The following is a 23,661-nucleotide window of genomic DNA, read 5'->3' as shown; positions in this document are numbered from 1 at the left end:
CACATGAACCTCACATAGTACTATTAAATTTAGTTCGAAAGTGATAATGTACTATAATGTAGTTATAGGACTATATATAGGACTAACAGAACAAAAATAATATTTATGACTTACCAAAGAAGACGTGGAAAACGTATAAAAGCTTCTTTCTACGGAAATCTGAAATTGACATTTTGTTGATTTATTTATGTGATTTGTCCTGGAAAAAAAGAAAAGAAATTGTTAAACATTCAGTAATACACCTAAAAGATTGTGTGGTTGTATGAGTACAATTTTAATACAAAAATGATATTCAAAATTTCGTCAGTGAAATGTTGTAAAAACAAAAATTTTAGTAAAATATTAATGAGCGCCTGTATTTCAGAAAACTTATACAAAATTTGTAAATAAATTATTTTTCACAAAAAAGTTTACAAAATAATTATGCAAAAATTTCCTCATTTATATTGAAGAAAATGTTCCTCAATTTCGTCTGCAGTCCAAGAATATCAAAAAAATTGCATATTTTTGGGCGCATAACACCTAAATTATTTAAATTTGAAATTTACTCTTTTCATTCAATAATATCAAGACCCATTTCAAGTGACATTGAAAAACAATTTTGAAAAGGAAAAACTAAGATTGCTTTACTAAAAAAAAAAGGTAAAAGAATTTACAAATTTTTGGCGGCCATTATTTGCATAAAATTTTTATTTTTTTATTTCTCTCTTGATTTATGATTTCTTACACGTTTTAGAGTTTTTATAACAATTTTTTATTTTCTTTCATTTTTTGCCCCAAAGGATTTATAAAATTTTTATTCAATCGTTTAGAAAATTAAATGAAATAAAAAGTAAAAAAAAAATATTTTTAAAACTTTGTAAAATTCATAAAAATTATGAATCCTTTTTCCGAATTTTTCAAATTATTTTGAATATTAAAAAATTACTTTTAAACGTTGATTCCCTATCCAAAAAAAAAAATTACATAAATTACAGGATTCATAATTCAACGTTACAACACGAGCTGTACAATCATTTACTGCGTTATAGAAAAAAAATTGATCTATTATGTTTTTAGAATTTCTAGTTAACACTTAACATATCTATCTAATTCTAGTGATTTCTATGTAGTAATTTCGCTAATACGATTACTTTGTTCAAAGTCATGAATTGGGGATTGACAACCAAAATTGTAGAATAACCAATTACCCTTATGTTTTAGGGTGTTGTTTGTGAATTCTAGAACTCACTTTTTATGAGCAACCTACATTCAGACCCCTGATTTTAATTTTAAAAAGGAGTCTGTTGTAAGGATCAACGTAAATAAATCAAACAATCTATTTCAAAATGGTAAACGAAACCATAAATTTAAAATATACTTCTTGAGCATTATGTAGATCAAAAAATTAAAAAATTACTAATTAAAAAGTTGTTTTTTAAAGATTTTTAATAATTTAAATCAAAATTTGAAAATCAAAGGAATATTTTTTTTTAAATATTAAGAAATGTGGGTAAAAGAAGTAAATTGAAATATTAAGAAATGTGAATATTTTTTTACATTGAAGGTTATCGAACGATGTTTCCCCAAATTCAAACTCTTTAACTTGTAAATGAAATTTATTTTAAGAGCATAAGTATGAACACTTTGTCGAATTTAAATGAAGGATAAGTAACATTGCACATAGGCATTATAGGCGGGCTCACCCCTGTGCAGATTTTGTGGAGGTGGCGATGTGACCGCCGTGCATATTCCCTATGACTGTCCGGCACTGGCTGTTCGGCGCCGCAATTGTCTTGGACATGGGCCACTAAATGTTCGGGAACTGCTGTCCAACTCCCTCAGGGATATCTCCGGCTTTGTGGTTGGGACGGTGATATTATAGGCGGAAGGTTGGGGGGGGGGGCTACAATAAGTCAAGAATGGCTGCAGTGGCTTGGGGGGTTACTCTTGTCCCACTCGGTTCCCTTAAAATCTACAATCTAGGCTAATATATTTAATTAAAATTTCACCACGTGCCGGAAGTTTTTACCCACAAAGCAAAAAGATAATATTGAACAATAAAAGTAGCAACTTATTCTCAATGAAATTTACTAACAATAAGTTAGTTAACAGAAGGTGTAGGCAATATCTCTAATACGACCGCATTAGCACAATAGACCTTATGACAACAAAGTCAGAGAGTAAACTAAAATTGTTTTTCAACACTACATCAAGCTCAGGAACTCACAGAAATGTGTGAGAATCTCAGAGTTTTATACTACAATAGATGTAGAGATCTTTTTAACCAAAAGCATCCTAGCACCAGCGCCAGTCTGGTGACTAATGAGTAATTTTACAAAAAATTGAGAAAGTAATTGCATACAATACGGGAAGTTGTGTGATAGCATCAAACAACTTTCGGTGGGAACGCATTTCTCCATAGTAGGAAAGTGTAAATAAACTAATTTTAGCAGCCTGTTGGTCCGTATGTCTGTGTGTGCACGAGTGTCCGGCTAAACCGATTTTCATAAAATTTTATGTGTGAGTTTTTTTTGGCTATGTCGTGGATAGATCAACTTTTGGGATAAATTATTTAAGTTAATTTCAAATTTTTACCCATATAAAGAGAAACAATCAACCAATTTCCTTGAAATTTAATATTTAAATGTTGAATGTTAAAGCAATGAATCTATTATTTTTTAGAACGATCGGGGCTCGGAAATCAAACCAGGGGCCGATTTTACATTTTTTACCATATCTACGGAACGAATTGATGGAATCTCTGGAAATTTTTACAATATTCTGTAACACTTTAACTTAAATACATAATGCGGTCGGTTATGTGCTGACTACATCAGATTGTTTCATTTATAGTTAGCGTTACTATGCCTTGATACTCAGAACATTCTTTATTTGCACAAGTGTCCGAAAACTCTACATTTGCACTCGATCATATGACAATTTAGGAAATTCACTTTGTGCAAAAATTTACTTTTTCAGAAAACCATTTTGCTACGAGCTTATGAGCATAAAAATTAAATCGGAGTGCATAATTCTCTTTTCCCTTTGAATTGTGCCGACAGTATTTAAATTGTTTTACTAAACATTAAACAGGATTTGTTACTGAAAATCAATACGTAAAGAATTAATCTTACTTTTATAAATTTAATACGAAATATCAAAGGATTATTTGACAAAAAAAAAAACAAACATAATATTCTTAATCCTTTAATCTTCTATCGGAGTGATACAAGGTTGTACTGTTAAAAGCTTACCTTTAATTTTTCAGCATATTTTTGTGCGTTATTAATTTTTAATGAACAATTTTTTTCATATTTTCTGTTTGTTCCCTTTGAAATTAAAATTTAATCGGATAAAATTTGTAATTAAATTTTATGTTTTTTTAATCATTTATAAGTGAATTAGATGGATTTTTGTATATAAAAATAAAAATCCTTTTTAATGTCCTTTACTCTATATGTAAAATGATGAACTTTTATTGGAGTCGATATTTTTTTCGTTTTTGTTGTTGTTTTACTTCAATTTTAATTATATTCGAAAATCGAAATAAAAATTTAGTTTTGTTTTATTCTGCAATTTACTTTTTAATTTAAATTTAAAAAAATTTTTAATTATTCTAAAAATGTAATTAAAAAAAATTTAATAAATAATTTGGGATGAAATTAAATGGTCTGTATAGAATTGCACATTTTCTCTCAACAATTAAAAAATCATTTAAAAAAAAAATTTCATATTATTGCATATCTCTAGGATGAGATTCCAATAACAGATAATTTGAACAGCTATTTTGTGTGAAAGTGACGTTTGTTTATATTAATTTTTGATATTGGACAGCAGAAGAATTTTTGTCGGAATTTGCAACGGTTGCCAATTTAACCATTTAGGAACTTAAAACTTTTTGAGAGGAGGCAGGGGGAGTATATAAAATTGTGCTTTAAGTCATCAGACCTTTATCATTTTAAAAGGATACAAGGAATTTTGAAAAGACACGCGCTACTGCCAGGGTAATATTAAAATGCAGCAACAAAAGTGTATTTTGTCAATAAAATCGATTTTTTGCGTTCCAATAGCATTGAATAGCAAAATTATTTACATGTCACTTATGCGCACAATGCACGATGATTTTTACTTTAAATTCCTTAATTAGTTGAAATTAGTTTTTCATATTTGGTTTTTTAAATGACAAAGTTGCGAATAATTTGCAAGTATTTAACAAATTTTCCAAATTTTAACTACAAAATGTGACGAAGAGGAAAAGGAGAAACGATAACCCACTTTTCATGCTCGCGTTCGGCCCAATTAAGAATTTGAGCCGATTTTTGAGGAGCTCGGGCTGATTTGAGTGAGGAACGGAAAAGCTAGAGATCCGGCTAGTTGGCCTATGCGTACCATTCCGAGGCGGCCGCGATAACCCAACCTAACTTAAAAATGCCATACTTTTCAATTGCAAAACAATTTTCAAAATTCTACTTAACTATTAATTTTGGTAATTTACGCCAATTCAATTTTAATATTTTCCAATTTTCTAAATCCCTAAAACTATTGCCTTGCATTAAAGATATTTTGAAGCGCAAAAGAAAAATTGATTTGTCCGTTCTCCTTCTACTTAATCGGAATTTTTTTCCCCAAATCATTTTTTTTACTAAAATTTAATATAATGAAATGAAAATCCAAGAAAATTATACTGCGGTTAAAAAAGAAAATTAAGAACTTCCCCCTTACATTATTAAAATACTAAATGAATAGTGTTATAAATTAGTTTCACATTCATTTTATTACTTAATAGTATATATACAGGTACTTGAGTGTGAATAAATATGATAAAAAAAGAAATTTTCACCATTCTCATTATCCAAGGATATTTTTCAAGGTGTTGGAATTCATATATGGCCTATGTTCTTTGTAATAATGATTGATAACAATGAAATTAATATTGTTAGAGCGATAATGTTCAATCTACCTATACATCCATGAATGTAAATGAAATATGTATATAAAACCCGAGATGAAATTTATTTTAATTAAAATGTTATCCTTAAACAATTAATGTATATACTTATTTTTTTGGAGAAAAAATATTCAAGCTGTTCCCATGATATTAATTATAACACTATTTACCTCTATACATAAAAATATGTGAAAATATTCACCATCCAAAAATGGTTTTCATAAAATAATTATGGCGATTGTGGATACTAGGATATTTAATATCCTGAAATATTTTACATATTTACCTACATACAAGAATAAATTGGATAATAAATATGTTGAAAAAAATATTAACAAAAATATTATTTAATGTAAATAAGAATAGTTTAACCAACTATTAACAATAACATAAAAATTTTCACCCCCAAAAAGAATGTGTGAAAATTATGAAAATTTTATGTACCGTATAAATATTTTACATATATTAATTAAATGTTTATGTGTAGAAATATAACAGGCGTGCGGTTATTTTTATGACAAGTTCACAAAATATTTTGAAAAGGGAATCGTGGTATTCAAAGGAACCAAATAGTTCTATAATCGAGTTTTACAATCATGCTGATTACCTTTTTTTATAATTTTAATATTATTTTGAATACATATTTATTCGCCTAACGGTACATATACTACAGCATACACAATAACTTATTTAAAAATTTGATTTTTTAATTTTCGAGAGAAATATTTGCAATTATTTTATGTAACTGTTTTGCAAAAAATACCACGGGCTTTTACTTCTTAATTACTTGAGATTTTCGAGTTCGCTTCTTAATATTTGACATCTAGAATTTCAAGGAAATCTATTAATTTTTTTGTTAGATAAAGGCAAAAATGTAAAATAATCGCTTAGGAAAAGCTCAGTTTTTGGCTCCCTATCAATTGTATCTGACGATTAGCCAATTAATAACATCTCATTTAAAACATATCTCTTTCATGGAACGACGGATTATTGTTCAAAACTTGGTTTGTAAAATTTATTTCAATTACAATACTGCCATTATTAAGTGTTTGCAGTGTGCTGGGCAAAGATAACAAATCGTACTCAATAAAATCTTATATACGACAAGAATTTAATAATTGCATTCCAAATCATTCCATACCAGGCAATGTCAATATTGTAATTATTCCTTTTAACTTTCACGTTTGCTTTGTTTGGTTGCTTTTTCTCCGAAAGTGTTCTTACAACTGTGATCTCAATCAATAACTTCGTATGTACGGCAAATATTAAATAATTCTAGTAAACCTATTTATTTTTTCTCATGTTTTCTGCCATTTGGTTCTTCAGTAAATGAAAATTAACTTATGCCTTTTAAAAACAAGATAAATTCTGAATTAAATTTAAATATTTCAATAAAATTAAATTTAAATTTCAAATAAATAATTGAATAAATTAATTTAGGGAATCAGAAATCATTATATATAATGTATGTATGTATGTGAGTCTATAAAATTATCATAATAACTAGAGCTGACAAGCAACAATATTCTTATTTAATTATAATATAATTTTACCCATATTATACTGTTCAATACCATATCAAACTAATATAAATTCAATTTTCATTTATTTGTCTCCAAGGATATCAAAAAAAAAATGATTTTATTGATTACCTTAATGTATTTTCTCCTTGTCTTTACAGTTTTCTAAAGCTATAAATTAATCATTTACCCAATATATATATATATATATATACATATGCTTTTATGTATACAATGTACATACAAGCTAAATCTAAAGCTCATCATAAAATCATTATTTATTTTTACTTACCTACTTTATTTTTGATGTGATTGTTATTTTAACCATTTTAATATCTCGACACCTGAGATTTAAAAGTGACAATAAACAAATGAGAATACATAAACTTTCAATACACCTGTATTTTATATGATAAAACAGATTAAATACATTTGAGAAAAATAATGAAGTATATTGCCAAAATAATCCTGTATTTTGAGACGACAAGGATTTTCTGTCTAAAAAGTTTAATCTAAATAATTGGAACAAAAACAAAAATTAAAAAGAAAAATAAAGTCTATATTGTTGTCATTGAATTATTAATCAGATTTTTTTTTTGTTTTACTTGGTTTTGTGGAATAAATTTTCTAGACATTAAATCAAGAAATTAATCTAATAGGTTTATGAAAATCAAAATTATATTATTAAATTGGTACCGTTGCAATTTAAAATAAATTTTCATAAATTTTTAGGAAAATTTCAAATTTGAATTTTAATAGTGACTTGGCATATATAAAATTCATTACAACTCCTGCGATTTAATGTGCAACAATATAAACACAGCAATTTAACAATTGAGAAGTGGATAAAATTTTGCCCGGATTAAAATTTCAAGTGGGTAAAATTTTACTCCATAAAATTAAATAACATGAAAGATAAAAAGTCATTATATAAATATAGATAAAAGTCATAACTCAAATGCAAATGAGTTGGCTACATAGCAAACCTCAAATTGAAGACAAATATGTCAGCACCCATAAAATTCGGAAAACACCAAACTGATCGGTTTTGTTGTGATCTGTTTAATTTTCTTAAGCCATATTATATTCGAATTTTTATTTTAAATTCAACAGAAATAATGAATAAGGCTCAGCAAATCAAATTGTAACAAGCTGTAAAAATGAAATAAAAATTGCTGCAAAGTATAAAATGAAACAATGAAAATGAGAAATGGAGCACCCAACCTAATTTTTAAGGTTGTGTCCTTGCAATTTTTCATAATATTTCACGAGCCTCCTTCCCGTCATAATTTCCTCAAATTAAGTTCAAATCCTCCCCTATCTGGGTGTAATTTATGAAAATTTCACAGAGAATTATTAAATTTTCATCCAAAAATTTCAAAAAGTGATTACACACCATAACATTTTAAAAAGGCCTTCATATCAAACGGGAATTACATAAATTATATTGATACACATATAAAAATACACATATACATTCATATATACATATACCCCCGCCCCCCAGTCAAACACGTAATCGTACGTACTCGAATAAAACCATTTTACGTTTTTATTAACGAAAGTTTTCCGCTTTTTAGTTTCGTATTTAAAGTGCGTGATTTAAAAAAAAAACTATTGCTTTTAAAGAGCATACATATGAAAACAAGAATGAAAAAACTCTCAGAGTACACAATATCGAAACAAACCACAAATACAATATTTGTGTGTACGTTCGCGATTGAAAAAAAATTATCGTTAATATTTTGTTATGACAAACGCAAATCAAACGAAAAGAGAAAAAAGCGTTTAATGAAATGAGAATTTTATAAAGGATAAAAAAAAGTTTTACAAATTTTTTTTCAATCGCATTGTTAAAATTTTTCAATAATTTTTTTTTTGTTTATGTTTAATTTTGAGCAAGGATAACATGTGTACACATTAACGGGTAACTTAATTTGCAGGCTAAAAAATCTTTAGATTAAGACATTTCAAAAACTGAAAGGCAGCTGTCATAATAAAATTAAAATTTTTACAAACACGCTGGAATTGTTTTTCCCTTGGCTTCCATTAACTGAAAAGGGTTTTTTAAAGGTAAAATTAATCTGGTAAAATTTATTCATGTATTATTAAGATATTCGGGTCAAATAACTCTAGCCTGAATTCATAGGCATAGGCTTAGCCTAAATAGACTTAATTGAGGCTGTCAATTTTGTGATTTTCTCCGTACGAATTATTTCAAGAGTTTCATCACACATACATGTTACTTTTTCAAAAGTTCTGGAGCTTAACTGAATAAGTATTTGGGATATGGTTGGAACAAAGAAATGAACAGATACTCGTATATAGACTAAATCAATTTTCAGATGTGATCCTGACCAATATAAATAAATGCACATTATGTAAGTCTATATAAGTACGGTATATTTTTTTTTGTAAAATTTGAAATAGGTGCTCAAAATTTATATAAAACACGCACTTCGCAACACACACGGAAAAATATTACAATTGTAAAAATTCTATGACTAGAAAATTGCACAAAAGACGTCCTTTCTGATAAAACTGAGCAGGGCTTCACCTACATTAGAGAAGTTTTGTTCCATTTTGTATGCAAACTTTTTACTCAAACATAATCAATAGCAATTTTTATTTTCGGAACAGATTTGGAGCCTCTTTCTATGAAACTAATTTGACAATTCGTAATTTTCTTTTCATCGTTTCTTTTTTACACCTGACTCATTGTCGATCTTTCATATTTAATGTGATACTATTATTGTTGTAATATCAGTGTTAGTGCGTCAACTCTCTCTCAATTGAACCAATTCCTACGATATTTTATATTTGAATTCGCTCTGTTGCAGCAATAACTATATTAGCCTATAATATTGACAATTTCTAAACTCAAATTAGATCCAATTATTCTTTCTCCCATATATTAGATGAAACAGGAGTTTTTCTGATGTTTTCATATTTAAAATGGAGCCGAAATTGATAAGATTCCAGATTTACCCCTAAGGAATTCGACATTTCATCAAATTAAATTTCAAAATGGATGTGGTTTTTGTAAAACGTTAGCATTGATTTTAAGTTATTTATTTATTTTTTTTTAGTTTTACTAAGACTTAAAAGGTACACAACTACAATCCTTGAATAAACCAACAGAATAATAATAATATAATAAATTTTATATTATTATTTTTTATTTAAAATCCAATTTAAAAAAAAAATATAATAAAAAACTTATTTCTATTATTTTAATGGAAAGAGAGAAGAAAATATTTGCAAGGATTTCATTAAATGTTTTTTTTTTATTTTGGAATAAATTTAAAATTTCTTTTCTTTTATTTTAATCTAAAGGAAAACGAACGAACCTTTTATAAGAAATCCTTTTAAGAAAAAACAAAAATTCTCTTATTTTGTTTTCATTGAACTTCTTCTGTTTTGTTTTTTTTGATTCATTTTTACATTGAATTTTTTTGTGACTTCCTTTCAAACCTCTAGAGTATATTTTCTTCCATTCCATGTTATACAAGTATATACTCGTATATGTTATGAATATACGCAACAAATTACTGTTGTACAAGTTATACCATATATGAAATGACATACCAAGGTCATATATTACAAAAATATAAAAAAGGATTCTTACAATGAATACAAGAAAAAAAAAAAAATGGTTTCAATAAGAGTGCAAGGAGAAATGAACAGACAATTCATCCCTTTAATTAATATTTTATAACACTTTTTACCTTTTAGTTTATTTTTATACCCTACGTAAATTATGTAAACCTACACATATGTCTCTGTATTATTTTGTCAAAAAAATATCCTTTAAGGAATTAGAAATAAAATAAGAAACCGAGATCAATTTTGTTTTTGTTTGTTTTTTTTTTTTAAGAATCTTTTCTTTATAATTTTTAATTTATGAATGACTTTTTAACATCCTACATTCTAAGGGCATTCATTGAAATCAAAGAGAATCTAAAATAAAATTTGATTTGTTTTTTTTTTTGTTTCTCTACATTTCAATAAAATCTTTTCTCAATTTTTTTACTTGTTTTTTTACAAAATATTAACTGTTAAATGTAGTAGTGCATGGAAGTCAGAGTAGAATAAATTTAATTATACTCAGATTGAAAAACATTCTTAGTGGAAGATTAAATTTACTTCCAATATACTTAGGATCTGGGATTAATAAAAGAAGCAACTAGTCAAATGATGATCTGATTATAGTTTTGTATGTGTTTCTATTCAGTATTAAATTTTAGTCTTTTACAGGAGGATTCTCAATTCTAGTGATTCTAATAACATTCACAAACATGATTAAGAAGTGACATTTCACTTGAGGGATATGGGCACCCTCTAAAATTTGAGCAAATTTTAATAATAAAATGGGAAGGTAAGTTGTAATGCTTTAATGTACAGTTTTATTTTAACTCAATTCAATTATAAACGGTTTCATGTTGGGAATACAACGGTATCTGGATAAATGAATGGTGCACATAATGAGCCTATTTACACGAATGTGCACTAAGTGCCTATTTACTAATTTAAATAAAATTTAAAAGATTGACTAATGGTGTTCTTTGACCAATGCCTTTGCCGAATTTTATTATGTCAGATATATAGCACAAATATATGAATAAAGCGAATACCTAATTAGTGTCCATATATATCGAAAATTAATTTTATTTAATCACGCTTGTTTTCTTTGTTAAACAAAAGTATTCGCGCCAGTTGTCTAACACGCTTATTTATCTATCTCTGCTTTTATTTTAGCAATCCATTGTGAAATGCTTTTTATAAAATAAACACAAGTTATACTTGTACAAGTGTGTATGTATAAAATTCAAGTATATTATATGTGTGTATGCATAGATTCAGTTTTACTTTTGTTTATCTTGTCACCGGTAAAATTTCGGAAGCTTGTCTTTTTTTCTTATTTTTGTTTTATTTTCTCTCCTTGAACATTAAAAATAGTTTACAATGTTACTACATTATTGGCTTTTTCCTTAAAGCTATATTGCATACCCTTTTTTAAAGAATAAATTTAAAATATACAACTAAACATATGTTATTTCTCTCTGTCTATCCCTCTCTCTATTTCTCTCTTTCTCCATAAAGAATTGAAGGAAGGCAAAAAGAGCACTAAAATAAACCATAACTTATCCGAATACAAAACTTATGCAACACTATAAAAATTTTCATATCTTTACGCCAATTCCTTCATGATACTTTTATTATCTAGATTACATGGTATGCCCTTTAAAAAGGATTAGATATATATATGAGTTAGGAGACCAAAATGCAAACAAAATAACAATATGGTAATGTATGTAAAAAATATGGAAAAATAAAAACAAAAAAAAAATTTAAATATTCAAAAAATAAAAAAAAATAACAAAGACAACACTTTCATAATCTCAATTTGTATAGAAAGGACATCAAAACAAAAAGACAAAAGAAAATTGTAGAAAAGTCAGTCCATTGAATAAAACTTTAAGGATATTGTATACATTAATGCATGTACACATACACATGATTATACAACTATGACAACAGCACTAAAATAGAAAATCCTTTGATGCAATGAGAAGATTAAACCATAAAATAAAAATATGAAAATTTTTTTCACTTTTTTTCACAACACAAAAAGAGAGAAGGAGAGAGAGAGAGAGCATCAAGCTTCCCATTTTTCAATGATTTTTACAAATATTAAAAATTAAAATAATAATAATAGTTTTAAAAGGATTTCATAGACAAAAAAATAAAAAAAAAAAAAAAACAAAATAATTTTTTAACAGATTCTTTTTCAATAAAATTTGACATTTTTAATCCACACATTAAAATCAAAATTAAAATTTCTTTCTGACACAATTCATAAGGATTTTGTTATGAAATTGAAAATGTATGTATGTATAATGTATGTAATATGCCCATGTATTTGATTTTGTTAAAATGTGGGTTTATTCAGGTGTAGTGATTATTTAAAGATTAATTACAACAAGCCGTCAATTATCATTTGTTTGTTTAATTTAATAAAACAAGTCTTTGTTTTGCAACAATTATGAAAAATTACGTGTATCATAATCTTTAATAAATTAGTGGAAAATGTTGTTTAACAACAGAGCACGCGAACCATCACCATGTGAATCTATTGTCCTTACCGTCAGAATGAGAGGCATCTTAAATAATATTCACTTCAAGCCCACGAAATCTAGCAATGATAAAAAGTATTTCTACTCCAGCGAGAAAATATTTTGGGGAAGGCATATAGTGCAATTTTCAATCGCCATCATTCATATTTTCAGCTTCCTAAGGTGTTCTTTAGAGCTATAGTTACTCGACAAGGCATATTCATCTAGTGAGCACAATCGTCTATTACCTGTCCATCCCTATTACTTTCTTAAAGAGTTTCTGGCCGTGATCATCTCGAAGTTGTTTGGTCTTTCGCAGCACTGGATATTTTCTTAATGCTCTGCCTACAGCTCAATTCTCGCCAAAATTCTCGTCCCATTGTATGCGGTCCAATTTTGCAGAACAGTTTCGACCCTGTAAAGTACTATGCTGTATAGTTATCGGATTGCCAATCTGTTATGATATTAATGAAACTTTAGATCTGTTTTAACCCAGATTTTTGCAAAAAAGGAATTCTTTTCACAATTATTACAGTAAATATTCACAACTATAACGGACATTTAATTGAAAATTAGAAATTCCGATCACATCGTAGGTTTTTCGAATAATATTCACTAATTCCAATCGATTTTTAGTAAAATTAATAAAATTTACTGAAATTCAAATTACACACAAAAATAAAATTATTAAAATTTAATATCTCATAGGGTGTGACAACATGTTTAAAACTTTGTCGATGTCAACTTGTCAACACTAATAATTTTAATACTCATAAAAAACTCAAAAGACACAACAGAACTTTTGCGAATTATAAGTTTTCCGTAACGTGCACATTTTAACAAATTTTCAATACATTTTAAAGAACTTTTAAAATTTTACAAACTTTTACTTCTTAATTCCCTGTTTTCTTTCCTTAACATGAATCCAATTATTTTCTCCATTATATCTTTGACTTTTGTTGTACACATATACTAAACACAAAAACTTTAAAATTTATAAAACAATTGTAATTATTTTGAGCTGAATAGGAAATTTCGTGTTTATCAAATCGAATATTAGGTATATAGTTTTTAGATTTTTAAAAAGTGTTTAAGCAAAAATTTGAAACTAAATGGAAATTTCCTAGTACGTACTACATATTAATTGAAAATATTTGAAAAAATTTGCAGTTTTATAGGATTGCAAGAATTTAGGCAGGAAATTTCAAATTGTGCATAATTAATTAGGATAAAAGAGTCTTCAAAACCGAAGGAAAGCCACGGAGAGATGAATTTCATAAGTTTTGGTATAAACCCCAAGTTAGCTGTATTTGCTACTTTTCCTCAGCTATATGAGAAAACGTTAAAGTCTTCTCAGAAAGACTAAATTTGAGACATCATTACCCGTTTAAGGAAATGTCCCCTATTGTTTTTGTTCGTCCATTCTAACTGGATTCATCTATGAAATACTACAGACTCCCGGACACTTTGTATATTAAAAAATCTACTATCGCATATTAACTATATTAACTTTTCAAAAACAAGTCCTGTAACTAGTGCAGACTTAATGGCATTTCCAATTAGAATCTCTTCATTAAGTTCAAAATTCAGAACTGCAAACGTTTTATATTTTGTAAAATTCAAATCAAACCCTTACTAGATAATGATCCTTTAGATAAATTTAACTCTTTAAGTTACTTTAATTATCTAGTTGCCATTTTTCCTAAAAAAAATAATCGGCACAAAAATTTATTCAAACAATTCTCTAGTGAATAATTTTAACTTTTTTCGAAAAACAAATTTAAATTTTTTTTTTATCTTTTGCTAATTTTTTAACAACACAAACAAAAAAACCAGGTTATTTGAATAAAAGGTTTAAATTTAAAAATTTTTTTCTAAATAAAATTAAAATTCAACAAATCAATTCTCTTATTATTTAAATTTCAACCATTAAAATCCAATTTTAATCCGAATTAAAATATTTTGGTATTGAAATTATTTTCTTTAATGTTTTTGTTTCCTACCACAATCCCAACAATACATGTAACAAATAGGAAACGTAAATTTTGCTACTTTTTAACACTTTTCCTGTAAAATTGTAAAAAAAGTAGTTAATAGCTTCACTCAGTTCGCTCGTCTATCTGTTTATCTGCTTATATCAAAATTTTAATTTTTTTTTTACGTATTAACGGCATAATAGACATTACATCGACTAAATATCCATTAAAATTATAACCACTAAAATCACCAGATTACACTAATCACTAAAATCACCAGAACTACACCAGACTACACTAAAAATTTTAATTACTAAAAATAAAGGACGCTACAATTAGAACTTCAATATGAAATTATAACCGTTTCTTTTATTTTCACAAATACCCACATGCACCGCGACTCACGATAGGATAACCTCATTCCTAAATCCTCCCACTAAGATCCACATACGCGTGTAGATAATCGCACACCGAATTCGACTTGATTTGGTAGGAGTCGCCGCCTGCCTATTCGAGAATATGTTAATAGTTTTGTTCACATATCTACTACTAATGTAGACGTATGCAAAGATCCAAAGCAAAGACCTATGCCTGGAAAAACGTTGGGAACGCCTCAAGCTTCTGGACCACCCAAAGCGTGATCTCAACCAAAACCAATTGCTCCACTGCTTCAATTTTGGACCCGTCCCCATACCACTCGATCTCCGCCCACCATGGTCTTTCCCCTCTGATTCACGGCGGAATTGCCAGCCAGCCCGCCTCATCCCTGATTATCAAACCAGCGATTCTCCGCGTAGCTATACGAATCGGGACCATAATCTCTTTAGTCTTGAAAGCTTATTCTGGGTTGTCTTTTGGAAAGTTTTTCCCCAACAGATCACAACCACTGAACGAACAATGGACAGATACTCGTATATTCAGTGTATGATTTTAAGACTAAGATCACAATGTTTCAACATAGACGTCTGCACGTCCAATTGGAAAACCGAGCCCTTCCAGTCACAGTGTAAAGATGTGAGCTCCACGTAAGTACCTTATCAAACGTGGGTCCCAGAAAAATAATACTGCTAGAAAAGCCAATCTCTTGTCCAAAAAGCGAGAACGACCGCGACCCGTTTATTTTCCATCTTCTAGTGAAGGGAACAACCGCAGTTTTCTAAGGGTTGACCGTCAATGACAACTCAACACACTATCGTTGGACTATATAACTCGTTTGAACTACTTTAAGTAAACCATTGTTTTTTTTACAAAAGCGCTTTGCAAACTACTGGTTTGGCCCGAATTTATTTGATAACCAAGAAGCTTAATAATAAAAAAAGAACAAAAAAACCATTTTTTTTTGTGCTTTCTTCAAAGGCATTAAACAATGAAAAATGATAAAAAATTAAAAAACAGAAATTTTTTTATTAAATGCTTTGCATTCAGTGAGTTTTTAAAACCGTTAAGTAGTTGCTAACTTTTATTCTATTTTAGATGCCTTAAAAAAATTTCTTTTTATAAATGTTCACATAACCAATTAAATAACAACCTGAAGGCAAAAGTCAATGTTTTTCTTTATGGTACATTAAATAAACATTTCGGTTTTTTTTTTCATCTTTTGACTGAAAGTCCTTAAGAAAGGACGAAAAATTCTTAAAGATTTCTACTTATTTTTTTTTGTCTTTTCTGCCTTTTATTTTTCGTTCTCCTTTATATTTCCTTTTTTTTATCCCGAAAACAAAAACGATGAGAGATAATATATTGTATATGAGCAAATGTATGCGTGTTTGTGTGTTTATGAGAATCCTTAAAGCAATGAATGTTTTGTTCTTTAAATTGTGGCCGGTTTTTAACTTTTCAGTTGTTAATTTTTCACCCTTTTCAAGTCATTTTTTATAATTTTCTTTTTGTTTGGTTTTGTTGTTTTTTTTTATTTTTGATATCGTCTTTAAGATCTCATATTCTTAATAGCTACCTTTTTTATTTTTTTTTGGTTCCTTACAAAGCTTTACAATAAAAAATTGAAGTTTTCCTTTTGTTTAAATATGAGGTGTTTTTTTTATTCAAAAGACTGTGTGTTTTTTTTCTGTTTTCAAGGATCCTTAATAAAGAAAACTTGAAAAGTTTTGTGTTTTTGTTCATTTATTTTTTGTTTTTTAATAACTGACCGATTGTTAAATTTGTGTTTTATTTTTTTTTGTTGGTTCGGATTGAAAATTGGTTAAAAATTGAGTTTCTTTTATTTTTTTTTGTTTTTAATAATTTTAGATTTTAAATGGAAGGATTAAGGAATATGTAAATGGAAGGTGATGGTCCATATTGCAAAATTTTATTAATTTTGACTAATAATTGTTAAGCTTATAGAGATTAAGATACTTAATTTTGGTACCATCAACACCCAAGTTGCCGACTTTATTTCTCATTTTAAAAACAGCTTTTTAATTATTTGCAAATTCATAACATTATATAGATTTAAGTACTTAATGTATTTCAAATGAAGGACGCAATTACTCTAACTTATCAGCCGTAAGTAAGCTGATTCGTTTTTACCTAGGTTTAAAATATGGATGACCTTAGGTGTAATCATCTCCATATTCGTTTAAATATTTTATTCAAACAAGGTAGCTTATTGTAAGAAAATAATCACTAAGCCCCCCGTAGACATGAAATTCTTAGTCTATAGCAATTACTACCCTTGATTCATTGCGCTTTATATTTGGTCGCTATTAAAAAACTAGAAATGGGCAATCAAACAATTATTGTAAAACTAAATATTGCATGTCTGCAAGAGTCATATAATCCTATAATAGCTATAATAGAGTCCTATAACATATTTTGCACAAAACCCTCGATATTAGTATTGTAAACACAAACCGATTCAAATAAAATAATTTGTGTCTATATTAAAGTTTTCGAAATTTGTACGATAAATGTCACTATAAGCGTTTACTCCATATTGCGTTTTTCAGAACAAGCCTGAAATTCTATATTTCTTGTTAATTTATTCATTTATACTTAAAATTTTATGTAATTCAAGTGACATGGCATGAAAATATGAAACTAAAGCGGCTTATTTTGAAAACCCCAAAAATTCAAAGCGGCTTATATTCAACTCTTGAATGAATTTCAGCTATAAAAATAATTAAAAGAAAAAATTATTAATTTTTCACTGAAAAGGAAAAAAATTTTAAAAATTTTCTTAATTTCTTTCATAATTTTCCTAATTTTGCCGTAAATTTCTTTTTTCTCTTTTGCGTTAAAGCCTACACAATATAAAAAAAAATTCATTTTTGTAAAAAATTGTGAAAATTTCCTCATTTTTCAGTTCTCCCGTTAATTGTTTTTGGAAATTTGTAAATGAAAGGAAAACAAGAAAATTTTTAAAACAGAAATTAAAAGTTTCTTTTTTTCTCTCTCTGTGTGTGTGTTTGTGCTCACTTCGGGCATAAAAAATAAAATTAAATAATTTAATGAACCGATGAACATCAGCTTGTTAAGAAAGACAAGTTCATCATAATTTTCCAAAAAAAAAAAAAAATTAAATGATAAAAATGAATAAAAAAGTTTCATTCATTTTTTTCCCTAAAAACTTTTATTTTTGTTTTTTTTTTTTTTTGAAAATCTTTAAAATCGGAAGTTTTCATAATTTCATTGCGTTATTTTTTTTAATTTAATACGCGAAAAGATTGAGGAAAAAGAAAATTGTTTTGAATCTCAAAGGTGGAAAATAAAGTAACAAACGAAAAAACAAACAAAAAAACAAAGCATAAGAAAATTTCAAATGAGATTTTTTCTCTTATTAAAAGAATCCAGCCGGAAATGTTTAGATTTCATTTCCGTTAAGAGAAAAAAAATTATTGTTTTTGTAACATTCAAAAAGTTTTTCTCTGAAAATCACAGAAACAAAAAAAAAAATTAAAGACATCTGGCAATTTATTTTGATTTAATTTCTTATTTTCACAAATTTTAAATAAAAAAAAATATTTATAAAACAAAAGAAGAGAAAAATTGGGTTTTGTTTCTAAAGATTTCAGCTTTCAATATCACTAAAAACACAATTAATAAGTTAAAAAATAATTATTAAATGATAAAAGAAATAAAAATGTTTATTTGTTTGTTTGTTTTTTTTGAGAACGGAAATATTAGACTCGCATAGCTATGAAATATCAAATTGTACTTAAATAGCTCATCAATCAAATGAAAATTATTTCAAATGTCTGCTTTTTTTATACCAGAACATGATGGGACGTCATCATTGTCTCGTTTCACCCCTAACATTGGCAATAAGAGAATTTTTCATGGAAATTTTACAAATACGTGGATGGATTTGATGGAATCTTAGAATATATTTTGTTAATAATAGATGGTGTAATAGGAACATTGAAAGAAACATAGTTTTTCGAATGCATATAGAAATTATTTCATCGTTATATTCCAAATCAAATTCTATATAAGAGAAAAAATGTTCTATTGTACCTAACAGTTCCTTTGTTTCTTCCTGTAAGCAAAACAAATTCATTAATAAATAAATTTCCACTCGAATATGTGATTTAGAATGTCATATCTGATAAAAGTGAGAAGAGTAAATCAAAGCAGAAAATTAATTTTTCTTCATTCTAGTTTTAATTATTACAAAACATTTGTAATTCATTTTATTGATATTGCATACTTTGAAAATAGAAAGGCGAGGAAATTTGAATTAGAGGGAAGTTCAATGAAATTTGCACTTATATTTAGATGCAATCGCCTATATAGTTCTTTACTCCTTTCATATCACAACTTTCCTGAGAAATTCCATTTCACAGAAATCTTCTTTACAAACCAAACATTTTTAGTTAAGCTAAGCATTAGACTCTAAAATTTCTTCATATTTATTATGAACGGTTACGTTTTCAATGATTTTAATAATGAGATTAGGTGAATTATTTAATTTAGTGATTGCCATCGCTTATAACAAAACCACAAACTTCACCTGGACAAATCAGCTACGCTTTTTCATATTTTTTAATGAACTTTTATATTATAATAAACAAATCAGATTTTGCTTATGGATCCTGTTAAATCAATATCTTCATTTAATATCGAAGTTTATTATTCTAATAACATCGAACTATACGGATGAAAAGTATCATAAAACTTATCACCTAAAATTGGCAAAAATATCATATTGTTGCACACAAATATTTCATTTACGCATACGGCCTTGTTAAGTATTAAAAAAAAAACCTTTATACTGTATAACACAAATTCTAACAACATAATTTCTGTTATTTTATGTTTTTTCATAAATAAATTGTAAATTTGATGCAATATAAAAATTTAATAACTTTTCTACATGATTAATTAAAATTACAATTCGCACTTTCTAACAAAAAAGAGAAGGAAATTTTCAAAATTAAATTACGAGACCAGAAAATTTTTATCTTAAATGATAAAATCAATAATTTACTTTTTCGCCCGTTTATTTAAGTAAAATCGCCTGAAAATATGCAAAATTGCAATATTTCACAGTCAACTGGTTTACAAAGGTTAAAAACAATACTGTTTTGTTCTCTCACACCAAATGTATATTAAATTTTTCAAAAAAAAATTCATTAATGTTGTAAGCTTTAAATATATAGGAATATATTCGTAAAGATTTGTACTTGGAAATATTTTATTCTAAAAAAGAAATGTGTTGTTTAAAAACCATTGTTTCACTTCAAATTATTTATAAAACATAATAATATTCAGCGAAAAAAATTTCACTAATACAAAAAAAATGGCAACAAATTTTTAATTAAGAACATTACAACTACATACATAACGTACATATGTATAATACAAAAATTACATAACCTTGCACATTATGCAACATACATGCATTCTATAATGCCTTTAATAATTTCAGTAAAATTTAATGAAATTTGCCTGTATATGACAAAAAAAAAAAATAGGCAAACACGTGTAATTTACATGTATATGTATTCATAAAGGATTTTCTTTGCATACATACATACACGCATACATAGTTGAAAGTATTCAAATTTAAATCCTTAATGTAATCGGTACTGTACATATAAGAAGAAGGGAACACACATAAACAATAAATAAATATGTTGTTAAGAAAAATGTTTGTAAACAAAAAAAAAATTCTATACAAATTCAAAAAAAAATTTTTTGAATAGAAAATAAATTAAGACTTATAACTGGAGGGGTCTTTAACAATCTAAAAATGACATAATAGTATTGGGAATGCGTAATCTTTTTAAAATGAGAAAATAAGGAATTAAAAATATGACGGCAAAACCTTTATTAAAAAAATTATTATTAAAAACAGAAAAACCTTCTTTTGTATTTTTGAAGGTTAACCTTGTAATTGAATTCTTTGCCTGAAGCTTAAAGTAGCTTCTCATATGCAAATGTTCTCTTTAATATTTTTAAAGAAATTCAAATAAATTACACGCATTTTAAATGGCAAAATATTAAAAAAAGAATTTCAATTGAAAACTAAAAATTTGTTGTAAGGAATACTAAAATTGATAACTAGAACCATGTGACTATACCATGTTTCATCTTCTATTTCATCTTTGTAGAAGAAATGATTTTCATTTTTAATAAAAATCTTTACAAAGGTGGTGGCGTTCTTTTATAAAATAATTGTCTTCTAACTGTTTAACAAAATATTTTTTTTCCGTTTTGATGAATTGAAAAAGATTAAAAGAAAACCGCAAACTTTTTATTCTAAAAAATGAAAAAAGAAAGTGTTGAGTTTCTGAATACAATAAAATTTCTTTTAAAAATACTTTTTAATCTTAATAAAAGTTTATTTTAGTTGAAAATCGTACTTGAAAAAAAAATTTTTATTGTTTTTTTAAATACTTTGTAAATTTTCACAAAATTGTTAAAAAGAAAGAATGAATTTATTTCTAATAGAAACAAGAAGAAGAAGAAGTAAGAAGAGGCAATCGAAAGTTAAAGGTTGAAATAAATCGCTATGATCTATTGATATCCAATGGGACCTTTTTTTAATCGAACAAAACCAATACAATTAAAATGTGACGAAAACTATGTGTTAGAACAACTTTTTGATAGCTAAAACAAATAACAAAAATTTTATACCGCATACAAGAATTTGAAATGAAGTTACGCCTCATGACCATATAAATTGATATCAGTTAATTTTAAGCTCTTCTTAAATCTAAGAAATCTTGGATTGCAAAGATTCATGTTTAGTCATAGTGGATGGAAAAGTTGTGCAATTTTTCATATATTCTTTAATATGCCACCTGCTTTGGGTCCGTTTAAAAGTTTCAACCCTGAAATTTGTTCAAAGTTCTTCAGAGCTGCATTACCTGAGTCTTTATCAAATTTCCTTCATTTCAAGTATTTAGTTTATCTGGAACTAGCTGTATATTTTGTACTAGTAAAGCTCCGCCGTGACGGTGTCACCTCACCTCCACCCCAACAAGAAGAAAATCACTCAAAAAATCACTCAAAAAAATCACTTAAAAAATAGTTGAAAGAAAAATCCAGCTAAAAAAGATCAAATCGCAGCTTGCTCCTATAAGAACTTTACCAAAATATCATCGTCAAGAAAATCACTCAAAAAAGTCACTCAAACAGTAACACAAATCTCTCAAAAAATTAATTCAAAAAAAAAAATCAAAAAAATCAGTCAAACCAGCTTTATACATTAAGCCGTTTTCATCTTAGAGCCATTCAAAAATTATCAAAAGTGTTACCGACCGACGAACAAACTCACATACAACATTGGGCTATTATAATAGATGCCATTAGACTCATATTCCGCCAAAAGTTTTTCAATACGATTATTTTATTTGAACAAAGGTAGTTTTTTTTAGTTCGCTTTAAATTCAAAATTTTATTCAAATAACAATTTCCCTCACAAATCGAAACCAGTTAACTTATTAATCTCAGAAAAACTAAATTACGCCTGTAGCAATTCTAAATATATTGTTAATAAATCACATGCTAAATTGTCAAAATAAATACCACAAACTCTAATTTGAAGATCTCATAAATATTATTATTGTTGCAGATAAATTATGAGTACTACGTGGAAATTTTTTACGCAATTTAAATTTCATATTCCACTAGAATCACTCTAAATTTCAAATTTATTAATTTTAATTTCCAATTTATTCATATTTTACGAATTTTCATTCTTTACACGGTGTACATAAAATGTGTCTATTGTTCACTTCACATTATTGCTACAATTTTCTCCTAAAAACTCGTTCTTATCATGTAGAAAATAATAAGAATATAATCAGCTCATTTCCAAACATAATACGACCAAGATATTTTTGAAATTAAAACCACCACATAATCTTTTTGAATTAAGGCTTTGCTATTATGCGCGACCATTAAAAAAATTAAAATAAGCTTTTATAAAAAAAACCATGAAATTAGAAATGGATAAAATGTTTTCATATAAGGATTTTTCATGCATGAATTTTTCTTTTTCGGGGGAATAGAAAAAAAATTTTTAATTGAAAAATTTTTCGTTTTACCAAATAAAATTCACATTGCAGTAGATCCAAAATACAAAATCAAGAACAAAGTAACTAAAAAGGATATTTTAAAAAAGGATTTCAATATTGCATATCTAATGGGTAAAATTTTTTGGATTATTCCCAATTATACAAGCAACATGACATAGGATTCATTTTTAATTCGCTAATAGTCTTTCGAAATAATTTAGATAACAACTTAATATGTTTAATTTTATAATGGCAATATTAAGATTCATCATTGATAAAATGTTTGTATTTGTATGCATATGTATGTGAAATTAATATTTTAATAAAAAAAAACCACATGACATGAGAGGAGAAAAAGAAGAGTTCACAGAAAATTTTCACAGAAAGAGTTCACTGAAAGGGTCTTCGTTTCAGTACCGGCAAACTTGAATATTAAGAATTTGTGCGGAAAATATCAGAGGCATAAATTATGAAAAATTATTTAAAATACAAGGTTGTCATTTCATTTTATTTGCTATGATTATTTTATATTGATCTTGATTTTATTTTTACAATAACACCAAATCTTTTGCAAATTTCAGAGCCACATCAAGGACTATGTATTGCCCTTAAGGTCAATTAAACTGCAAAACGGTATAAGAGAGAAAAGAATTT

The 23,661-nt window shown here is 27.0% G+C and overlaps 1 protein-coding gene across 1 annotated transcript in view; it reads right to left on the bottom strand.

Moving 5' to 3' along the window:
- LOC129612105 (calexcitin-1) overlaps positions 1-23,661 on the bottom strand; it is a 137,531-nt gene that overhangs the window by 65,865 nt on the left and 48,005 nt on the right. The window contains exon 2 of the mRNA XM_055525609.1: positions 115-199. Within this exon, the coding sequence (XP_055381584.1) occupies positions 115-172 (58 nt within the window). The 5' untranslated portion in view covers positions 173-199. The remainder of the gene's footprint in view (positions 1-114; positions 200-23,661) is intronic.

This window comes from Condylostylus longicornis, unplaced genomic scaffold (assembly GCF_029603195.1).
Source record: "Condylostylus longicornis isolate FDR11 unplaced genomic scaffold, ASM2960319v2 ptg000055l, whole genome shotgun sequence".
In the NCBI taxonomy this organism is placed as follows: Eukaryota; Metazoa; Arthropoda; class Insecta; order Diptera; family Dolichopodidae; genus Condylostylus; species Condylostylus longicornis.
Note: the sequence above shows the minus strand (reverse complement) of the source record. Positions and strands in the feature narration are given on the sequence as shown.